The following is a 21,843-nucleotide window of genomic DNA, read 5'->3' as shown; positions in this document are numbered from 1 at the left end:
ACTTAAGAGTTAATGCTTTCATTATGGTATCTCTATTAACCAGATGGTTCCATCTATCAGTCTGCACAGTCCATGAGACCTTAACACTCCTATTCCCTATTAATTGGCTCTGGCTGCGGTGTGAGGGTGACACAGAGACTTCATACTGAATGGAAGAGGCGAGTGAAAACATAGCCATGTATCTCAAAACTCAGGCACATTCAGATACCAGAATGGACCAAGCACTCCTAATCACCAGGCAGTGCTGCTCTTTCACACTTAGCTGTTCATCAGCTATATATTTGGGATGGCTAAGCTCATTCTATGACACCTACTTCCTACAGCAGAAATCACACTTCAGCTTTAGGAACTGCCCTGTTGATGAGGACACATTTGCATCTGCATCACTCATATATGCAATTCCAGCTGTCAGCACAGCAAACAAAAAAACCCTTCTGGCGTTGATCCTCCAGGAAAGACTCACATACTATGGGAAGGTGGGAGGCCATAAAGATCAGGATCTTAATTTTTGGGCAGAAGCCACTTAGTAGTCCACGAGGCCAAACAAAACCTTTCCATTCTAATCCTCTGTTCTGGCAGCAATATAATTTGGACAATGGCAGTTCAGTCCCTAGAGGGCTCTAAAGGATAATAGTCCACATCACAAAACATCTGCATGTACATATTTGACTTGATTTGATGAGACAGTCAGCTTGTATTTGGAGATGTCACAGTAAGCTGCACAGAAGCTACAGAGCCTTCTTCTGGCCAAAAGTGAAAAAGTAAATGCTTTGAGAGAAAATGCTTTCTCTGAAAATCGCCTGTTTGAAATTTGTTCACTGCAAGTGTCTGTGCACATGACCAAAACCTATGTTAAGCAAAAAATCCACAGAAGCCATTAAGTCTACTAAATATGCACCTACTAGTTCTGATGGTATTATTTAAGCAATATATATTGATACATACACCCATGCCCCACCCCAATATCTGTTTTTAAGCACAGCTTGCTTTTTCCATGTTCAACTTTAAGGAACTGCTCATATTCCTACTGTAGGTTGCTAATACTGCAGAGGAATCAGATGAATGCAGTTTCTGTGCTGCTGTGCCTCAGAAGCCACACTTTTTGGACATAAAAAAAAAGAAAAGAAAAAATAAATCACAATTCTGCCTAAGAAGCTTTTATTTCCAAACATAAAACTGCAAAAATATTCTATTACAGAGCAGGGAACAAGTGCAGAATTCTAAGTATACATTAGAACAGTGAAACCATCGCCTCCTTGACAAAAAAAAATCATTAGGCACTTAAAACATGAAAGCAAAGTACAAATTAAACCAGCTATAACAGATGACTCAACAATACCAGTTGATCTTGGGTTTCTGTAAGAAAAGCGCACACATACATGGTTGAGGGGCTTTCTGTGCCTCCTCCTAAATCCTGCACAGAGACACTTCTATGTTATGCTGCACACACTCTACTCGGACAATATCAAGTTCACATCTGAAAACATAAGTTCAGCATCGAGAGAACATGAGAGAGCCTTTTTGGAAGCAGAGCCTACGCTAGCAGCTTCACACAGAGCTTGGCACGTGTAGGGGAGCACAATTACACCAGCTCCAAGCTCTGCTTGGACAATTGCACTGAAGAGAGTGGAACCAAAATGAGTGCAAATAATACACATTTTAAGGGACAATGAAACCTGTGGGCAAAAGCTGTCATGGGAACTGTGTGGAATTACATTTCGACACAGAACAGTGTCTGAAAAAGAAAAGCACCCACTTGCCATCCCCTGGGAGCAGCCCCATGTAGTCTCTCCACTTGCAGATCTTGAACTAAATCAGAAGCAGAGGTGGCCTCTAACACTGTCTTTAGAAACGTGAAGCTAAGAAGCAAGAGTCTAAGTGAGTAATAAAAATACCCTTCCTGAAATCAGTCTGATAGATACCCTTAAAAATCATTTGGGGTTGTATCGCTGGTTTTTCAGGTGTGACATTATGTAACTGCCCCCACAGTTTGCTCTGGTATCATAAAATAAATGAGTACTTTAAATAATTGCAATTAGATACTCAAAGCAAAGGATATTAAGAATACTAACATGAAGAATACATATGAAGCTACTATATAAAATGTGCATGTAAAACATGCAGAAATGTCAGCTGTTATCCTTCAGTTTCATGAGAATTCAAGAATAGGTTTGAATTACAAGCACTAACAAGAAATAGACTGAGAAGGAGGTGTTTTTAGGGAACCACCTCACAGCTGAGCCAAGAGCTGAGAAGCCCAGCAGGTTATGGAACTATAGACTTGCTGTGAAGGATCTCCTGTTGTCAGGGGCTAATAGTGAGGAAATTAAAACCAGCAATGTTGTCTTAGACTGGGCTATACTGTCACAACCCTTTGCATGATTCATTCTGATGGCCTCTTGCCATGACACCATGAATTCATGGTGGGATCACTAAATACTTCCAGCATGCAATTGTTTGAGTTTTCTCCCTCACTGGAGAAAAAAGGGATGAAAAAAAGGCAAGACTCAGCACAACCAAGTGCAGCAACAAACACTGAGGCACAACTAGAGCTACCTCAGGATTCAGTGAAAGACAAATTTGACTCTTTATATGATGGTGACATGAGGATGCAACCCAGTAACCTGGGGTGGCTCCCCTGGTGAGCCCTCATTCCCAGAATAGGAAGGTACTCTGAAATGCAACTTTATGAAAGAAGACCACTAAATAATAGCAAGAGTTCCTTTGTTTAGTGGCATGCTGCAAATCATTTCATGCTCTACTTGACCATTATGATAATTTGGAGCCAATTAAGAAACCCTTTCTGAAAATCTGGAACAAACCTTTGCAAATATAAATCTGCCCACTTGTGCGCTCTAGCTGAAAGGCCCAAATGATTTCTCCAGACTACCATGAGAGATCAGCAGCCTTTGAAACTCAGCTGTCCAGAAACTCAGAGAAGGATGATGTTCCTGCATAAGATGACAGAATTCAAAAGCAAGACAGCCAGGCTTTATATGGTAAATACACATCTTTTCGTCACCACCCTTGGGTAGCAGATGTAGAGATGAAAGCAATCAGCTGCTCAAGTACCACAAGATGAAGGGTTACCTGTCTGTGAATTCTTCAAAATAAGAGATATTTAACTAACAAGCTCATGTGTAAGAATTAACTGGTTCAAGGAGCACAAGTGGATATCAGCTGTTTGAAATAAAGCTCAAAATAAAGCACTTCAGAATAAAGCACTCCACGGAATATTCCATGGGCTTGATCTCACACAGACTCCTATACACAAGAGGATGTGTGCTCTTTAAGTCCATGGAGGAGCTACTGCATGAATGTTCCAGATCTCATTCCATAGATTTGTCACATGACACATGACAGGACAGACAAAGATCTTCAGGTCAAATGTTTTTTAAACCTAGATTGCCTTGTCAGGCTGTAGCTCTACCATGGAGTCTGTGCATGCTCCAGGTCTAGGTGATCAATGAACCCAGATCAATTAACCAATCCCAATATCTGCACTGGATAAAATCAAATAACACACACCAATAGGAATATTTTGCTAGTAATTTGGGGAGCCCACAGAAGGTGCAAGGTCACCTAGACCACTTAGTTTCTTTTCCAGACTCACATAGGACACAAAATCTCATCGTGACTCAGGCATGGCAATATGTCAGACATCTCACTAGTGTACAAAGAAAAGAGAATTAAAGTGAGATTAACTGGTATCAAAACTGCCAGACCTTGTGCAGCTCTGTGCTCTGCAGATGCTGTCTGAGATGCTGAGATTGGCAGAGACTGAAAGCATAGGTATGCTGAACAATGAGCAAGTTTATGCAAGTTTACTGTCTGTGAACTGAGAAACATTTACAGGCAAAGGTCTTTTTATATAGTTATAATTTCTGAACCTGCTGGTGGTGAACAGCTTGTTAAAATGACTGCAATGAGAAAGAGAGAAGGAGGAGCAATAATCACCCATCACAGGGACTTAAGGTCCGTAATGCAGGAGTGTAGTGTCCTTAAGCACTTCTGTCACCATGGGGAGAGATGGGCACCTGCCCACCAGAACAGCTGCCATGCTGCAGTCTCCCCTTTCAAGAGCCCATCTCTCCCCTCTGAGCAGCAAGGTCCCCAAAGATGTTCCCTTCTTGACTCAACTAAGGTTTTGGGTGACTGCTGGGCCTGTACAACAGCCATCAGATAACAAGCTGTATCCCTACAGTCCCACCTGCATGGTTTCCATTTGCTTTGACTCCAAAATTCCCCTGGCTCTGCTGGCATGAACTACTTGCCTCTTTCTGTTGCCATATTAGGTTTTTGCCAGCTGAGTATGCCAAAACAGCTCAGTGTAGGATCAGACAGGAACCAGAGATGGCACGAAGGATGGGATGGAGAGCAAGAATGAGGACCGGACTGGGTAGCCAGTCATTGCAGCTTACATCACCAAGGAGCTACAGCCCAAATCTAGCACTTCCAGTTAGGCAATGTGAATATCCCACCACGCTGTCTTCCTTGAGATGTAAGCAAAGCCATTTAAGGTACATTTTACTATGCTGCAAGCATAGCAGTGTTTGATTCACAGCCATACAAACTCCCTAACAGACACTAAACAGGACTTCATAACACTCACCGTGGGGAAGAGAAATAACCCACTTGAGGCGGCATTGGATCCTAAAGGAAGACCCAACATTAAACATGCAAAGGAGAAAAAGCAGTCAAGCAGGCTTTAATCTAAAGATGTCGTGAAGCAGTCATGTGCAAGGACACTGTCAGCCTCTGCAAAGGTACAGTGGAACCAGTAGCAAGTTGCCAGTGTCCCTATCTTTAGAAAACTATTTAATCTCAATATTCACTCCACAGCATGTGACAGTACTGGAGGCCCAGAAACCCTAAAAATGATTATTCCTTATGTGAGAACTGAAAGGTCCTTCCTAACCTTTGGTCAAGTATCCTTAATCAAAATTGCACTTGGCTCAGTCTTGCAAAATTGTCATAAACATTCCCAGCCAGCTACAAAATCCATTTATTCATCATTAACCCGGCACAGATGTAAAATAAACAAGAAATCACAGATGTAAAATAAATGAGAAATAATTGACTACCTGAGAAAACATCTCAGGTTTTTTACCTGAGAAAACACAGTGAGTGTACTTCAGCAAGTCCTGATCAATCTAACTGCACCCTGTCACACAGAAACATCACTATTACCTTGCCAAGCCTGTGCACAAATTAGTCACCAAGCACACAGTAGCAGTAGCTATAACAAAGCCAAGTACAAGGTCTGCACTCCAGTGGAATGAAGGGGATGCAACTAATATCTCATAATAATTTCATGTCTGGAGCAAGGCTTGAGAAAACTATGTTAAAAATAGGGCATAATTTTATCCTATGAGGAGTTAAAAAGTATTTGAAGGAACAGGTAGGAAAGGTTAACAACTCCTCCATGCACTCCTTGCCAGTCCTGTGCTTGACACAGGTCACTGAGAGCTTTGACAGCAGAGAGGATCGGGTCTTCAGGTCAACAGCAAGTTTAAACTTCACTGAAACAGTGCTAAAAAGTCAAAGTGTCTGTCCATGTTACAGAGCTTTCCATTTGCTCTCGTTTGTGAGTGCTGCATCACACTCCTTCAGGTAAGACCTCTTTTGAAAGATCTCTAGAATAGATTTCTACTTTTGGGCAAAACCTCTCTTAAAATGTATCTGAGTAATCTCTCCTGTTATGAATACATGTGTGTTATAAATAACACAGCTGCAAATAGACCAGACAAATAGTAGCTTCATCTCCTTATAGTGTGCCATGGTATACTGTATAAATGTATTCACTGAGATAATGCAATACAGTGCTAACTAATGGACACTTTTGAAAAGAATTTGCTTCTCCACTGCAGCAAATACATTTCATTTTATCCTCTCCACATCTTCTACTTACACACAACCAGGTTTTACCACTTAACTCATGCTGAGTAGCTCATTGAGCTTAATCCGAGCAATGAATGATACCCTTTGCATCATCTCTAGGTATAAATAAAGCACTTGCAATTGTTCTAACTACAATGCAAGATCCTCTCAATCTCTAAAAGATGTATAAATTTTTTCCCAGTCAAATCCTGTAGCTGCTACATGGCCAAGTTCATCTCACTGCACTATACTAGACTGGAATAAGTTACAGTCCTTACCTGAACGCTGGTGTGCCTGTCTCTGCATGAAATACCACATGGTTCTCTTCAATCTAGGCTGTTTGCATCATCCAAAGGACAACTACGTCACCTTGCACAGCTTCTAGCTATGGACACTCAGGGACAGCCTGCATGAGGGATTTATGGCATAGGAGAAGCTCTTTGGGGAGCAAATTTGTCTTTGATCTTTAACTAGGGTCTTGCAGTAGGCAATCAGCCATAGCAATTGTAACGTGGATGCAGGGCTTTGAATATGAACAGCAGATGCCTGTGGCCAGAGACTGGCACAAATTCCACTGCTGGTGAAGACAAAATGTGGATGTGGAGTGCTGGAACCATAAGAGATCACAGTAAATTAACCCCTTGTGCTTTCCTCTTTCAGTCACCAGTTGGTAATGCAGATGTACCCATCGACTCAATTCTGATGTCTTTGTTTCTGTTAAAAGCTCTAGTGATATTCAGAGTATCAGCAGTTCCATTCAATGCCCCAAAGTACTGTCTGTTCTTTTAAAATCCTTATTTTCAAAATTGACTTTATTGCTGATATATGCAGGCAGGATTTATGGACACTTCTGCCTGGGCAGGAGCAGCACTGGATTCTGATATCATTACCTCAGAAATGGATCAAGATGCTGAATGTGCCTTAACTAACAGACCTGGAACCATAATTACTGATTTTAAGACTTTCATGATTATTTATGTGATTATAAAGCTGCTGCAAGGTAAGCTTTCAATACTCAATTACTCAATATAGAAATGTTCTTATGAAGTATCAGTTTAAAGGGGTTTTTAAACTCTATTTTATAAGGTTCAATTCATTTAAGCAGGATTTTTTTTACAGATATAATCCCCAACAGCTAGAATATTGAATGCTCTTTAAATCAGTTGACCGGGGATTTAATGTTATAGTGGCAAAGGGAGTTTTAGTAAACAAGATACCAGATAGATACCAAGATACCAACATACCAGTCAGACAGTATCTGACTGTAAAAGAATGAACTGTTCATTTAATAAACTCTCAAAAGGGCCACTGAACCCTGTCTTTTAACAGAAACTGGTGATTACAATTTTTTTGGTAGGTTTAGGGGGGGAAGGGATTGTTGGGTTTTTTTCCTGCAGTAAAACATATAGGCAACAACAATCAAGCAGCCATAGTTAAGCCAAAAACTGCTTGTCATAGCTCCTGTAAATGTTAAAGTGATTCTTTCCACTGGGCAGATATTTTACTTTCTTTTGTCACAGTATCTTGCTCCACAGGCATTCCTGGACCAAATGGAAACTCCAAGCACAAGAACTGTGTGGGCTTTAAATTAAGCAACTGGAGGTTCTTTTCTCATGTGTCCTGGTATAGGAGAGGGAGCTTGGGGTATATAAGAGAAACACTCTCCTAATAACGTTTAATGCAGTTTTCTTATCTGGAGTCACATCTCGATATGAGCTATGCTGGGTGAAAAAGAAATAGAAGAAATCACAGGTTTGGTGCCTATCGTTTTTCTTCTAGTGAATATTCCATCTTGTATGTGACCCAAGATCCAGAGCTGGGATTGCAGGAACATGTACAAGTCATGCCCTATCAGCACTCTGGGGATTGCATCATGGAATTTACTGTCCTCATTTGGAGATGAGTTGGACCTTAGGCAGGCCCACAGGCAAGAAGAGGGGTTTAAAAACAGTTCTAGAACTCCAGTCCTTCAAACACTTGTTCACAAAACGAACATCATTCACGTGAATGATGCCATTAAATCCACAGCATTATATATTGTCCACAAAACAAAAGCCCATAAACCACTTGACTATGTGTAACCTGAGGGGGTTTCTCATCTGTGCACTCTGGGGCAAACTAAGAGTGATGCAGCTCAGAATTTACTCCTCTGTATCTCTTCTCACCACCTTTCTCATGTGGACAAATGGTAGTGTTTACAGGGTCAAGCTATCAATTGAAAATGTTCACTGCCAATTCGTGCAGCTACCATGCAGAGACTATTGCCTGTTATTAAGGGACATTAACAGAACCAGAGATCTCATGTCAAACTATTTTAATGATACATTAAGAAGCAAAATATGATAAATGTCACACATATTGCCACCATCCTGAGATTGTGCTTTGCTACAATGAAGCTAATAGTCAGGAATTTCAGACTTTCCCAAATAAATGTAACTTTGTCCTTTTAAAAAACTGATTGCTCAGAATTCAGAAGTGTAGCAGTCACTGTGTGAAAAATTCACTTCCTTCTCTCCCCAAGTGTAAAGGAATTCCCTATCGTATATTGCAGTATAACGCTCACAAAATAACATCAGATAAAATCCGACACCAAACTGCTGAGATACATAAAAATTGTCTCCTTAGGATCATCACCCTGGAATTAAAACAATAAAACATGTTATTGATATTTCTTCTATAGTAGGAAAACTGGTTGTTACATTCAAAACAAGCTAATAGGTAAGTTTTCTGTGTATGCATTTCACCTTCTGCATCTGCTTTTTCATCCTTATTTCAGACTGGGAGTCTGTGACATTTATCACACAGCATCACAGGCTCACAAAAGTCTCCTGGGTAAGCTGGACTGCTAGTGCCTGATCTAGCTTGAGCAGCTGTTCTTTTTGAAGGACTCCTCCACTTGAATAGCCCCAGAACTGCTCAAACTTACCTCATCAGCACCATCCTGATCAAGCTCTCTAAGCTAACCAAGGCTGGGTCTAACCAGCATCTCTGTGGGACACATCCACTGCTAAGTTGAATATAGTCGTGTTCTAAATTATATTATCTCAATCATATTTGGAAACAGCTAGAGATTGAAATTATCCTGTTTCCTCAACAGGCTAGTTCAGCTGTGGAACAACAAACCAAAACCCTTTTAGATGGGTAAACACTTTTCCACTTGATTTAAAATCTACCATATATTCTAATTTGGTTTAATCTGTATTTTTGTATTCTGGCAGGTTTTAACTAAACTAGAAGCAACTTATCTCCATTAGTTTCATTACTGACATTACTTCTAACACTCAAACTTAGTGGCAGACCACATAAGCAAAGTGTGTGCTTAAAAGTTATACTGCAGGGTATTAAAGCAGAAGATACTTCATTCAATGTTGTGTATACCTAATAGTTTCACACTGGATAATATTTCATAGAATCATAGAATCACTTTGATTGGAAAAGACCTTTAAGATCATCGAGTCCAACCACTAACCCCATATTGCCAGGCCCATCACTAAACTAAACCACATCCCTCAGCACCTCATCTATGCATCTTGTGAACATCTCTAGGGATGGTGACTCCACCACCTCCCTGGGCAGCCCATTCCAATGCTTAACAAGCCTCTTAGTGAAAAAGTTCCCCTAATGTCCAGTCTAAACCTTCCCTGGCACAACTTGAACCAATTTCCTTGTGTCCTGCCATTCATTACCAGAAAGAAGAGATCAACCCCTATCCTTCAGGTAGTTGTAGAGAGTGATCACAACTCCTCTCAACCCCCTCTTCTCCAGGCTAAAAAACCCCAGCTCCCTCAGCTGCTCCTCATTAAGACCTGTTCTTCAGACCCTTCACCAGCTTCATTGCTCGTCTCTAGACATGCTCCAGCACCTCAGTGTCCTTCTAGTGAGTGGCCCAGAACTGAACACAGTACTTGATATTCGGCCTCACCAGCACCCAATACAAGGGGTCAATCACGGCCCTGGTCCTGCTGATTGCACTGTTTGTGATACAGGTCAGGATGCCATTGGCCTTCTTGGCCCCCTGAGCACACTGCTGGCTCATGTTCAGCAGGTTAACACTGGTTCAGCATTAACATCCTCAGATCCTTTTCCACCAGGCAGCTTTCCAGCCACTCTGCCCCAAGCCTGTAGCACTGCTGGGGGTTGTTGTGGCCCAAGTGCAGGACCCAGCACTTGGCCTTGTTTAAACCTCATACAGTTGATCTCGGCCCATCACTCCAGTCTGTCCAGGTCTCTCTGAAGAGCCTTCCTGTCCTCATGAAGACCTACACACCCAGTCAGCTTGGTGTCATCAGCAAATTTATTGAGGGTGCACTAAATCCCCTCATCCAGATTGTTGATAAAGTTGTTAAAAAAGAACTGACCCCAACACTGAGCCCTGAGGAACACCACTGGTGACCAGCCACCAAATGGATTTAACTCCATTCATCACCACTCTCTGGGCCTGCCCATCCAGTTAGTTTCTAACCCACCTCAGAGTACATCCATCCAAGCCAGTTTCTCCATGAGGATTCTGTGGGAGACTGTGTTGAGGGCTTTACTAAAAGTCCAGGAAGCCATCCATAGCCTTTCCCTCACCCACTCCAGGAACCTCCTGGACTGTCTCCTCTCTGCTGTGCTGTATTCCCAGTAGATGTCTGGTAAGCTGAAACCCCGATTAGTATGAGAGCCAGTGATCTCCAGACTTCTCCCAACTGCCTAAAGAGCATCTCATCTACCTCCTTATCCTAGCTGGGTGGTCTATAGCAGACTCCTACCATGACATCTCCCTGGCCCAAGTCAAGGATAGGCTGGAATTTGACTGTCTGATAGGAATCCAGAGGTATCCTTACTTTCACAATGACTGTGGGGCAGTTCATATTTCCCTAGCTACATTAAGAGACCACAAGCACTGAAGAATTCCAGCAGAATTTAAGCTCATGATGGTATCCTACTGTTATACATAGGTTATTTATAGCAATTATATATAGGTTACTTAGAACAGTTTTTATCACTTATTTGGATTGCAGCAAGTTTCAAGATTAAAGGAAAAAAAGATGACACACTGACAGAGTTCAGAATAATAAATATGATTCTCTTTGATGTTAATTCCTGAGCAAGAAAGCAGGCAGCCCTCTGCTTTACAGGGTGCTGCTGCCCTGCTAGCTCCACATTGAGTAGAGAGCTGCACTGCTGCTCTCTCTGTCAGAAACAGATGATTTTTTAATCATCTGGTTGGAATTAAAAAGCCCAGTCCCAGTTTTTGCTTGCCAGGTAAGATATGCTCACACTTAGGTCAAAGGTTCAACAGTTCTTACTCCATAACCACCAGCACACTTCTGCTCAACCTCTCCTCCTTCAGTTGTTCTGCTTGGACAACTGAGCACTATTCTCTCCTCCAGGCTCAGGGACTCCCAGTTTCATCCTGTCTTTCTATGTTTTTTTCTGTTGACCAACTACCATGAGCTGCTGCTTGATGTTACTGTGCTATATGTCAAAACAACACAGAGTCATCTCCCTTGCTGTCTCTTTCTAGCAAACAGAAAACCTGATGGGTTCTTGGCCAGGCCAAATTTGCATTTTAACCAGGCTTCTGGGCAATCTAATTTTTGTCAGTCTGATTATTTCCTAATCAGATTTTTCTGTCTATTTTTAAACATGAATCAGGCCATTTCTTCTCCTTGAACCTACGTTTACTTGAAGCTCATGACATGCCCTTCAGGCTTATCAGGCTAAACCAGTGAATAAACAAGACTTCCTTCAGCTGCAGGGCCAGAACAAAATGATTTGATAATTTAATACAAAATAATAAAGATCGTTATTTTAATCACATTTCAAGATTTTGCTGATGTCTCATTTTCCATTTTACCATCTGTGATGGGTATGCATCTACTTTAGCAAAGACAAGTACATGACTGTTGAACATCATCATAAAGGTGCAGGAATGGATATTAAGGCAGATGGAGTTCCCTACATTGTTCAGCATCAGCTCTGTGGGGCTCTTATATTTAACAATTCTATGTACTCTCCCTGTACTGTTTGAGAACATGCTACCTGCTTGCAATATAGCTGCCTGTGGTAGAACAGCTTCCTTCACCTCTTATTTACAGCAGCAGACCTTTTTGTCCCAGTGATGTGTGAGGGAAGTCCTGCCTGAGACTTCTGTGGGCATCCAGAACCTTCAGCTACCCAGTAACAGTGAAGAGTGTGGAATGCAGAGCAGTGAGAAGAATGTAAAAAAGAAAATGAAAAGAGAAAGGAGGTTGTTCAATTTTTACAAAAGGTCATCTTCAGCCAAATATACCCATTAGAGGATTTCCATTACCTCTAATAGTTGATAATAGTAGCAGAATGGTAGCTCCTACTGAAAGCATTTAATTCTCTTGGTTTTAAGGGGCTAACTTTTCTGTTTGTAAACATAACTATAAATTAGGGCAGTGTAATTTATCCTTCTGGTGCTTTTTTTCTTTACAGCTTATTTTGCTGGAGCAATTTTCAGCCTGTCAGGCATAGACAGCATTTAATTAACCCATACAGATGCTTAAACATTTTTTGTAGCTTCTATCTGCTTCTCTCTAGATTAAATATGCATAAAGAGCTGCCTTTCATTTTCTTAGCCAGTGTAGTTACTACAATTAAAATTACATGGTATGTCTCCAGCGATTTCTATTACAGAAAGAATAAATACAATGGAAACTGAAGGGTATAAACAGCTTAGCCACTAAGAAAAATACGTTATGCATTTCTTAACCTTTCCAATATGTTGCAACTTTTTACAAGCAAAAAAAGCATACCTCAGCCACGTGAAACTGCACACACATACACCTCCTCCTAGGTTATCTCCTGCTATGGACTAGGAGAGTGGCTTCACTAGATGGCTTCTAGGTCCCTTTTCACATGTTTTACATTATCCTAACAATATATGAAAGCAGATTATTTTTCTATTCCTTCAAATAATTTGAAACTAAATAAAGTTGTGCTTTCTTGGTACTAGCAATCTTCTAGTTTAAAACTTAGCAGTCTCTGATGATGAACCAAGTGTGAATAGCTTGTTTTCTAAACACCATCAAAGCGTATTTTCAAAGACATTTCAGAACCTAGCCAGAAGAAAAGCCCTTCACTTTTGAACTTAAAATGTCTGGCTTGAACAAGATGATGCTATCTTAATCTATTTAACCTGAGCAATACAGTTGTGAGATTACTTCAGTCCAATTAAAGCATACTGTATACTATGGTATTTCTACTGTTATATTAACTTGAACCCCCTTGGAAAAACAGAGTTCTGTGAAAGGCAAATCTGACAACAGTATTGTGAGCTGAGGAATTTCTGAGTTAGCTTAAAAGATGAAGAAGTATTTACACAAATTGTTGTCATTTTGTCAACAGGGTGAATCCAGATTGCAAACATGCAGATAAAAAAGTCATCTGTAATCTGGACACGGGAAACTGGCTCAAGGTCAGAGGCCAGACTCTGTGCTCAATTTCTCCGAGGTAGAGGTTCAAGGGGTTGGGACAGTTAAGACATAGGAAAGGGAATGACACCTTATTCTGTATTTGTAACTTCCAGATTCTAAGTTGCCTTGAAGTAAAATCCTCAGAAAGATCTGCTGTGGTATATGGCAGCTTCCTCACCGCAGTCCACAAGCTGTTCTCTAGCCCAGGGCTTTGAGAACACATTGCTCTGAACTTATCTTTGCCTACCAAGAGGGAATAATGGTGTATATGTCTTCATGGGGTAATCTTAATATTTTGGCCTCTGTATGCCTCTGGAAAGGCTGAGACAGTATTAGGTGTCTTCTCTTGTAGATCATAGTATGTGATTGCCTTTAATAAAGCAATTCACAAAGGGGGCTGGGTTCATGGGAATTGATATCAAACATAGGTTGTTAGAGATCCAGAGACACTACTCACTGACAGTGACTTTTGGTGACAATGTGTATCTAGCTCTGCTCCCCATCTAAAGTTCACAAATAGGAAACATTTCTCAACTCTGTGATATGTCATATTTATTCAGAAAACTACAATTTTTCCTTATTTATGAACACAATTTTCATTAGGTATAAGGTAGAAACATCTCTCTAAGGAAGAACAGACCCACACTGTTCACAAAACAAGTTTTCCCTTGACACGTTAATTAAATTAGGACATTTTATGTGGTAAGAACGTGACCTACCTTTTTAGTCTGATTCACATTTACCAAACTGCAACTTCAAAATGCCTTTGCCATGAAGCTGAAGGATCTGGTTGTATTCTTTGGGCATTGCATGGAAACCTGGTTTAGGCAGCTGGTTGTCATAATAGTGGTGACTGATTGGCATCTTCTCTGTGGATTTTGAGAAAGGCCAGAAGCCATAGAGCTTCACATTCTCACACAGCTCAAGAGCAGCACTAGTGATCATAAAACCAGAGGACAACCGGTAGGCTTTCACACCCTTAGTTCTCCAAAACTGGGCAAGGCTTTTCAGGTAAGTAGGGTGAAAAAATATTGCCCTTTGGGTCGCTTTGAACTCCTGCAGAGTGTGATACACTTTAAAAGAAGTGGCTGTGTTGCTCCTGAAGGAAAATGCTGGCAATAAAAGGAAAGCATCTCCATAGACTGCAATGTTCTCCAGAAATTCTGCCTTCTTCTCATTTAGTTTGTTGTATCTGCAAAGTACAACATTTTAGGAAAAGAATGAATGGAATGTTTACTGAGATAAATATTAAAGATCAAAGCAGCATAACTGCACTGGCATATGAGTTATGAACTCTGCTGCACCAGCTCAGCCTCTCTACATTGCAGACTTATACCAACCTGTTATGTGTTGTCATGTGTGCAGTTATGAAAATCTGGCTTTATTGTATAACAAGAACACGTAGGATTGAATTAGTAACGCAGGAGCTACTGAAGCAGATCAAATTCACTGCTAATGAGACCAGGACCTGTTTACAGAATTGATTGATTCAAGAAATTTCAAAGTAGAATGCAAAAAAACCATCATATTTATACTTTCTCTGTTTAAAAGCAAATGCATTATGACATGTAGCACATGTGCTCCTAAGAAGAGCCAGAGGCAGAGAAGACCAGCCTGGCTGAATAGACAGATTTGGCTTAAAATCAGGGGAAAAAAAAGAAGAGTTTATGGTCTCTGGAAGAAGCAGCAGACCACTCACAGTGAGTACAGGAATGCTGTTATGTTATGCAGGGAGATAATTCAAGGTCAAAAGCCCAGCTAGAAGTCAAACTGGCTTTAGAGGCAAAGGGTAATAAGAAAAGTTCCTATAAATACATTAACAATGAAAGAAAGAGCAGGGAGAGCCTCCATCCAATATTAGATCCAGAAGGAAATTTGGTATTAAAAGACAAGGATAAGGCCGAGGTGCTTAATGCCTTCTTTGCCTCAGTCTTTAGTAATAGCAGTATTTCCACTGGGGAAAGTCAGCCCCCCAAACCAAGAGACAGGAGTGAGGAGCAAAATGTCCCCCCTACAATTCAGGAGGAGATGGTCAGTGACCTGCTGCTCCACATTGATGTGCACAAATCTATGGGGCCAGATGGTGTACATCCTAGAGTGCTGAGGGAACTGGCAGGGGTGCTCACCAAGCCACTCTCCATCATTTATCAGCAGTCCTGGTTGACTGGGGAGGTCCAGTCAGATTGGAAGTTAGCCAGTGTAACCACCCATATAGAAGAAGGGATGGATTGGGAAATGACAGGCCTTTCAGTTTGCCTTCAGTGCCCGGGAAGCTGATGGAGCAGATTATTCTAAGTTCTGCTATGCAGCACATGTAGGACAACCAGGTGATCAGACCCAGTCAGCATGGGTTTATGAAAGGCAAGTCCTGTTTAACAAACCTGATCTCCTTCTATGACAAGGTGACCCACTTGCTGGATGAAGGAAAGGCTGTGGTTGTTGTCTACCTCGACTTTAGTAAGGCATTTGACACTGTTTCCCACAGCATTCTCTTAGAGAGATTGGCTGTTCTTGGCTTGGATGGGCATTCACTTTCCTGGGTGAAAAACTGGTTAGGTGGTTGGGTCCAAGAGTCGTGGTCAATGGAGTTAAATCCAATTGACAGCTGGTCACAGGTGGTGTCCCCAGAGCTCAGTACTGGGGCCACTCCTGTTTAACATCTTTATTAATGATCTGGATGAGTGGATAGAGACTGCACCCATAGTAAGTTTGCAGATGACACCAAGCTGGGAGGAAGGATCTGCTTGGGGGTAGAGAAGCTCTACAGAGAGATCTAGACAGGCTGGATGGCTGGGCCAAGGGCAATTGCATGAGTTTCAATAAGGCCAAGTGCTGGCTCCTGCACTTGGGCCACAACAACCCCCAGCAGCACTACAGGCTTGGGGAGGAGTGGCTTGAAAGCTGCCAGGCAGAGACGGAACTGGGAGTGTTGGTTGACACGGGCTGAACATGAGGCAGTAGCGTGCCCAGGTGGCCAAGAAGGCCAAGGGCATCCTGACCTGGACCAGGAACAGTGTTGTCAGCAGGAGTAGGGAGGTGATCGTTGCCCTGTACTCAGTTTTGGTGAGGCAGCACCTCAAACAAAACTGTGTCCAGTTTTGAGCCCCGTTCTGCAAGAAGGACATTGAGGTGCTGGAGAAGATCCAGAGGCCACCGTAAGATGCAGTGTAGCCCAGCACCATTAACACACAGGAACTGTGCTGCTTTCCAAGAGTTCACCTACATTGTACATCCTGACAGACACAGTTCAAAGGCTGATTAACCTTAACAATAATAACATCAGACTAACCCAGTACCCAAACACAGAGTTATAAACTGAAGTGAATAAAGGCTGAATAAGCCTTCTGAGAGAAGAAACACAGTTCTGCTAAATGGTGCCAAGTTGCTTCCTGCTTCTCCTTCAGAAGCATTTACAGTGTTCTCTGAATATTCAAATAATTAATTGTTTTAAAATCCTAAAGTCCTCTCATAGTCTCATTTCATCTTCACACAGGCTTAGCTCCTATTTACTTCAGTGTAACTCCTATTAAACCTGGGGTGGCTTAATTTGGCTAAAAATGGATGGAGCAGTGGCAGAACATTTTGATCAAGCCCAGAGAAATCATGCATAAGGAAAGTAGTCACCAATGATGCTGAGTCACCAGACAATTTTCCCTCCTAATACTCTTTTGCAGCCCCACTAACATCAGTGAGCTTAATCTCTTTTTGTGGAAGCAATAATTCATCTTTCTTTGAGTCAAAAAAGGCTGGGTAAGCAGCAAAGTAGTTAATACTCATTGCAAAAAATCAACTCTATCCCTGAGTCAATGACAAAGGCCTGTTAGTCATTTCTGTGCTCACTGTACTTTTTCTTTCTTCCTTTAAACTAGGGGCTGGGTAGGAAAGCTTTCCCTGATGTTATCTGTTTGATAAATACAGGTATGACAGATAATAAGATACAGTAAGATCAGTAAGCAGTAAATGACATGCCACAGCAGTCTTTTTCATAGATAAGATGCAGTTCCAGCCTGCTGAAGATGCCAGATTAGTTGGCCTTGCCTTATTAGATTTTCCTTTTCATCAAGAAGGTGAAAGAAACAAACTTTGATGAGAAAAAAAGTGTGTGAGCAGCTTTCATATGGATTGAGGAAATGGATTACAGGAAATGGTCTTCATCAGAACAGCCTCTAAGCACATCACCTCAGAATGTGTTTAGCACCTGTTTAACATCTTTATCAACAATCTAGATGAGAGGATCAAGTGCACCCTCAGTAAATTTGCAGATGATATGAAGCTGGGTGAGTGTGTAGATCTGCTTGAGGACAGGAAGGCTCTTCAGAGGGAGCTGGAGAAGCTGGAGTGATGAGCTGAGGCCAATTGCACGAGGTTTAAACAAGGCCAGGTGCTGGGTCCTGCACCCCATAGAATGATACCGGCTTGGGGCAGAGGGGCTTGAGAGCTACCTGGCAGAAAAGGATGTGAGGGTGTTAATCAACAGCTCCACATGAGCCAGTAGTGTGCCCAGGTGGCCAAGAAGGCCAATGGCATCCTGGCTTGTATCAGAAATAGTGTGACCAGTAGGGCCAGGGAAGTGATTGTCTCCTTGTATTGGGTGTTGCTGAGGCCATACCTTGAGTACTGTGTTCAGTTTTAGGCCCCTCACTACAACGACACTGAGGTGTTGGAGTGTGTCTAGAGACAGGCAATGAAGCTGGTGAAGGATCTAGAGAACAAGCCTTACGAGGAGCAGCTGAGGGAGCTGGGGATGTTTAGCCTGGAGAAGAGAAGCCTGAGAGGAGAGATAACATGATCACTCTCTACAACTACCTGAAAGGAGGTTGTAGTGAGGTGGGGGTCAATCTCTAGTAATGAATGATAAGACATGAGGAAACAAGCTCAAGTTGCACCAGGGGAAGTTTAGATTGGAAATTAGGAAGATCTTTTTCCCTGAGAGGGTTGTTAAACATTGGAACGGGCTGCCCAGGGAGGGGGTGGAGCCACCATCCCTAGAGAAATTCAAACAACGAACAGGGGTTAGTGATGGGTTTGGCAGAGGTTAGGGGTTGTTTTTTATGATCTTGAAGGTCTTTTCCAACCAAAATGATTCTATGTGCTTACAGTCCTACTGATAGAGTTGGACATAGATTTCCAAGTTCTTTATTATTACAATTCTTTTCTTATGCTGGGGGTCATGAGGTTCATGGTGGGGAAAGAAGAGGCTTGGGCTAGCAAACTTCAGTTTTACTCTGTCATAAGTTGTGGAGTGGTGCCAACAGAGGCACTTGCTAAGCTGGGTACTGCTGACTCCCTTCTGCTACAAAAAAGGCCAGGTTTATCACATTTCCACTTAGAACAGTACATAGTTTTACATGGGAACTGAGGCTTAATGAAGTAATCTGCATGCCCTGCTCTCTATGCTAGTATCCCAATGGGTTTCCAACGGAATCTAAATCATGTCAAACAATTATACAATATTATGCAAAACCCGATTTGCAGTAGTACTTACTTCTGAGCTATGATGCTCGGATTAACTGTCACCAGGTTTGTTTTATTGCCAACATCTTTGCTAATGCTTCCTGTGGTTGGAGGGAGGTTACACCTGAAATTGAGAAGCATTTACTTCAACAGATGTGCACCAGAAATGCTTTACAGTTACTGTTTGCAAATTCCTCTCTTGTGTCATGATGCTTTCACGTCAGCTCCCAGGGATTTCTAAGCACTTTACAAATATTAAATAAGGCTTACAGCACTTGTAGTGAAAATATTTAATCTACTGTACAGATGGTTAAAATAGGGCACAGAGTGCTCATTTTCATAAATCATCTCACAAATCAGAAGCAAAGTTAAAATCCCAGAAGGAGACAGTCTATGAATGCCCTATGTTTGGCTCCTGGGAAATATTGCCTCTCTTGCCTAAACAATGCATTTCTTCTGAAAGTCTTCTATTATATCTCCTAACAACAGCATAACTTGCTCAACTGCAGGAACAGTGGTTTCTGAGAAAGGTAAAGAAAACCTGTTTTTAAACTTGGTAAGAAGTTTAGCATCTTAGTATGCAGATTTCCTACTTTTATTATCTATCTGGAAAGATCACTTTTAAAACAAAACAGAAAATCCCAAGTACTATTCAAAAGTAGCAAAGGAAATAATATCCAGCAGACTCTGATTGGACACCACTGAGAAAAGAAGCTTCACTCTGTTACTCTGTTCCTTCACAGGAACTACAAAATGTGACTCATACTGAGCACGTGGGCTCAACCAGAGTAAGTCTGGTTTACACCACAATCTAAAGAGGAAGTTGATAAAACCTACTTAGATTAGATGCCTTGTTTTTTTAGGTGGCTAACAGTGAGAAAAACATCAAGACAGTTAAATAACTGCATTAGTGAGCTAACCTATGGCTTAAGGCTTTTGTTAAAGGCAAGCACGTGACATACAATACCAGTCTTTCCTATTTAAATTTCAGAGTTTTCTTCATTCTCTTCTCCTGACTAAAAACAAAAAACAGAAAAAAACGTTCTCCTAAAGAAAGCCAAATGAACAGAAGTTTCAGGTTCTCAGATAGTCACGTGTCACATCACTGGCAAGGTAACTGCAGTCATAGATCATACAGTTCTGTCTTACACAAAGCAGAAGGTGCATCCTTAGAGAGGCAGAAATAAAGAATTGTGAAGATTCTTCCTCATTGCTACAAACTGGCACTGGCATACTTCCAAGCCTGACAAGTTTTTAGTGATATACTTCAGTAAGATGAAGCAGCTTTTACCTAAACACAAAGTCAGAACGATCGATTTCAGCTCCGCAGCTGGAGTTTTTCAGAATGCCTCCATTTCCAACCACGGCACAGGTCTTGAAGGGATAGGCTGACAGAGGAGAGGACTGCAAACAAATAAAAAGATACAGCCAATGCCTTACAAATCTTTTCATTCTTTCTTTGTGCCTTTAGTCATCTGTCCTTGTGGGCTTAATCTCTTAAATCTCAGTGTAAGTGTTCACCATTTAGTAGACAGGGGGTCCAGGCCTGGACAGCTAAGAGCCAAAAATAGGCACCAATAGACTGAGAACTGCTACTTCTGTTGTCAGTACTTTGAGGGAATAACACTGGATTGTTAAAACTGGATGACACATAAAAAATATCTAGTAGTGGACTGAATCCTCGACAAGCTTAGGAACTAACTTGTACTGAAGATTTTACCCATTTGCCTTTGCACTGTAACAGACCAGGAGCTGTCACACAGGCATTGACTTGGCCAGATATTAGGAGATGTTTGTAAATGCTCATTACTTTGTCATCACACAATTACATTTGATGTAAACTAATGACTTTAAGGGAACCTGATGATGCCGTAGAGGATAATCATGTGCCCTGGTTTAACTCACGGTGATTGTGACAGGGAACTGAAGAGGTTACTGTTTCTGGCTGTTCACCCTCTCTACTCCTTATTAGAGGTCGCTGTCTTGCAGTGGGGAAGCTGAATAGGAGCTAAGTGCATCCACTTGTGAATCAGCACAGATCACAACCTAGCAAATAAATGTAAATGGTTGGCTATTTCAGTTGACATTAATATAGTTGGCTGTTATCCCAGGGTCTCAGAATCATCTCATACATCTTTTTCAGCTTCTCCTGCTGTGGAAGCATTGACATTCAACAGAGAGGCCAACAGCTGGGATACTTTGACTGCAGAAACTGAATTCACTTGTAAAACCGAGTTAAAAATTGCTTACACAAAGTATTACCCTTCCTTACAGTCTCACCAGCTTGCCCATGGAAAAGCAGGAAGGGACACGTTTATGAACACAGCAAAAATTGTGGGGAAAGTGGCAGACCTCATGTTGCCTGGCAATCTTTTACAAAACAACATATATTTTGTTCAAACCTAAAAAAACAGTAGGAGAACACAAAGGCCAGACAATTCTGGCTAGCTTAGTAAGTATATATGCATATAAAACACACTGCTTTTTGCTTTTGTTCTATTTAAATGTGGAACCACTGCAACCTCTATTGCAAGGAAGTATTTAATCATTAACTTAAAGGACTAGACCCATGGTAGCTGGGATCTCACAAATCAAGACTGTCAGAGATGCGTAAGAGGACTCTCATCTTTTGAGAAAATAAGTACAACTCTGTGCCCCTCTCTGTCTGGTCTCCAGAGCTTGGATGTCTATTGTAAGTCCCGAGCTACAGAATCTGATTCCTTTGTTTAACACCGGTGTTGCTGGCTGCAAAGGTCACACCCCAGTGGGCAACAAAGCTGGTGAAAGGGTTGGAAGGAACATCTTATGAGAAGTGACTAAGGACTACTTGGCTTGTCTAGTTTGGAGAAAAGGAGGCTGAGGGGTAACCTCATTTCCCTCTGTAGCTTCCTGAGGAAGGAAGTGGAGAGGCAGGTTCTGGGTTCATATTCCCAGTATCCAGTGACAGGAATGCTTCAAAGCTGAAACAGGGGAGGTTTAGGCTGGACATTAGGAAGCATTTCTTTACCAAGAGGGTGGTCACACACTGGAACAGGGTTACTAGAGAGTTGGTCAGTGCCCCAATCCTGTCAGTGATTAAGAG

The 21,843-nt window shown here is 41.6% G+C and overlaps 1 protein-coding gene across 1 annotated transcript in view; it reads right to left on the bottom strand.

Annotated features, from left to right (window-relative positions):
* Positions 1-1,141: 1,141 nt before the first annotated feature.
* Positions 1,142-21,843, bottom strand: part of ST8SIA6 (ST8 alpha-N-acetyl-neuraminide alpha-2,8-sialyltransferase 6) — a 48,299-nt gene continuing 27,597 nt past the window's right edge. Inside the window, exons 6-9 of the mRNA XM_061997066.1 lie at positions 20,053-20,165; positions 18,793-18,885; positions 14,027-14,499; positions 1,142-8,515 (exon numbers count right to left, since the gene is read on the bottom strand). Of these exons, the coding sequence (XP_061853050.1) occupies positions 14,031-14,499; positions 18,793-18,885; positions 20,053-20,165 (675 nt within the window). The 3' untranslated portion in view covers positions 1,142-8,515; positions 14,027-14,030. The remainder of the gene's footprint in view (positions 8,516-14,026; positions 14,500-18,792; positions 18,886-20,052; positions 20,166-21,843) is intronic.

Source organism: Colius striatus, chromosome 5 (genome assembly GCF_028858725.1).
Source record: "Colius striatus isolate bColStr4 chromosome 5, bColStr4.1.hap1, whole genome shotgun sequence".
Lineage (NCBI taxonomy): Eukaryota > Metazoa > Chordata > Aves > Coliiformes > Coliidae > Colius > Colius striatus.
Note: the sequence above shows the minus strand (reverse complement) of the source record. Positions and strands in the feature narration are given on the sequence as shown.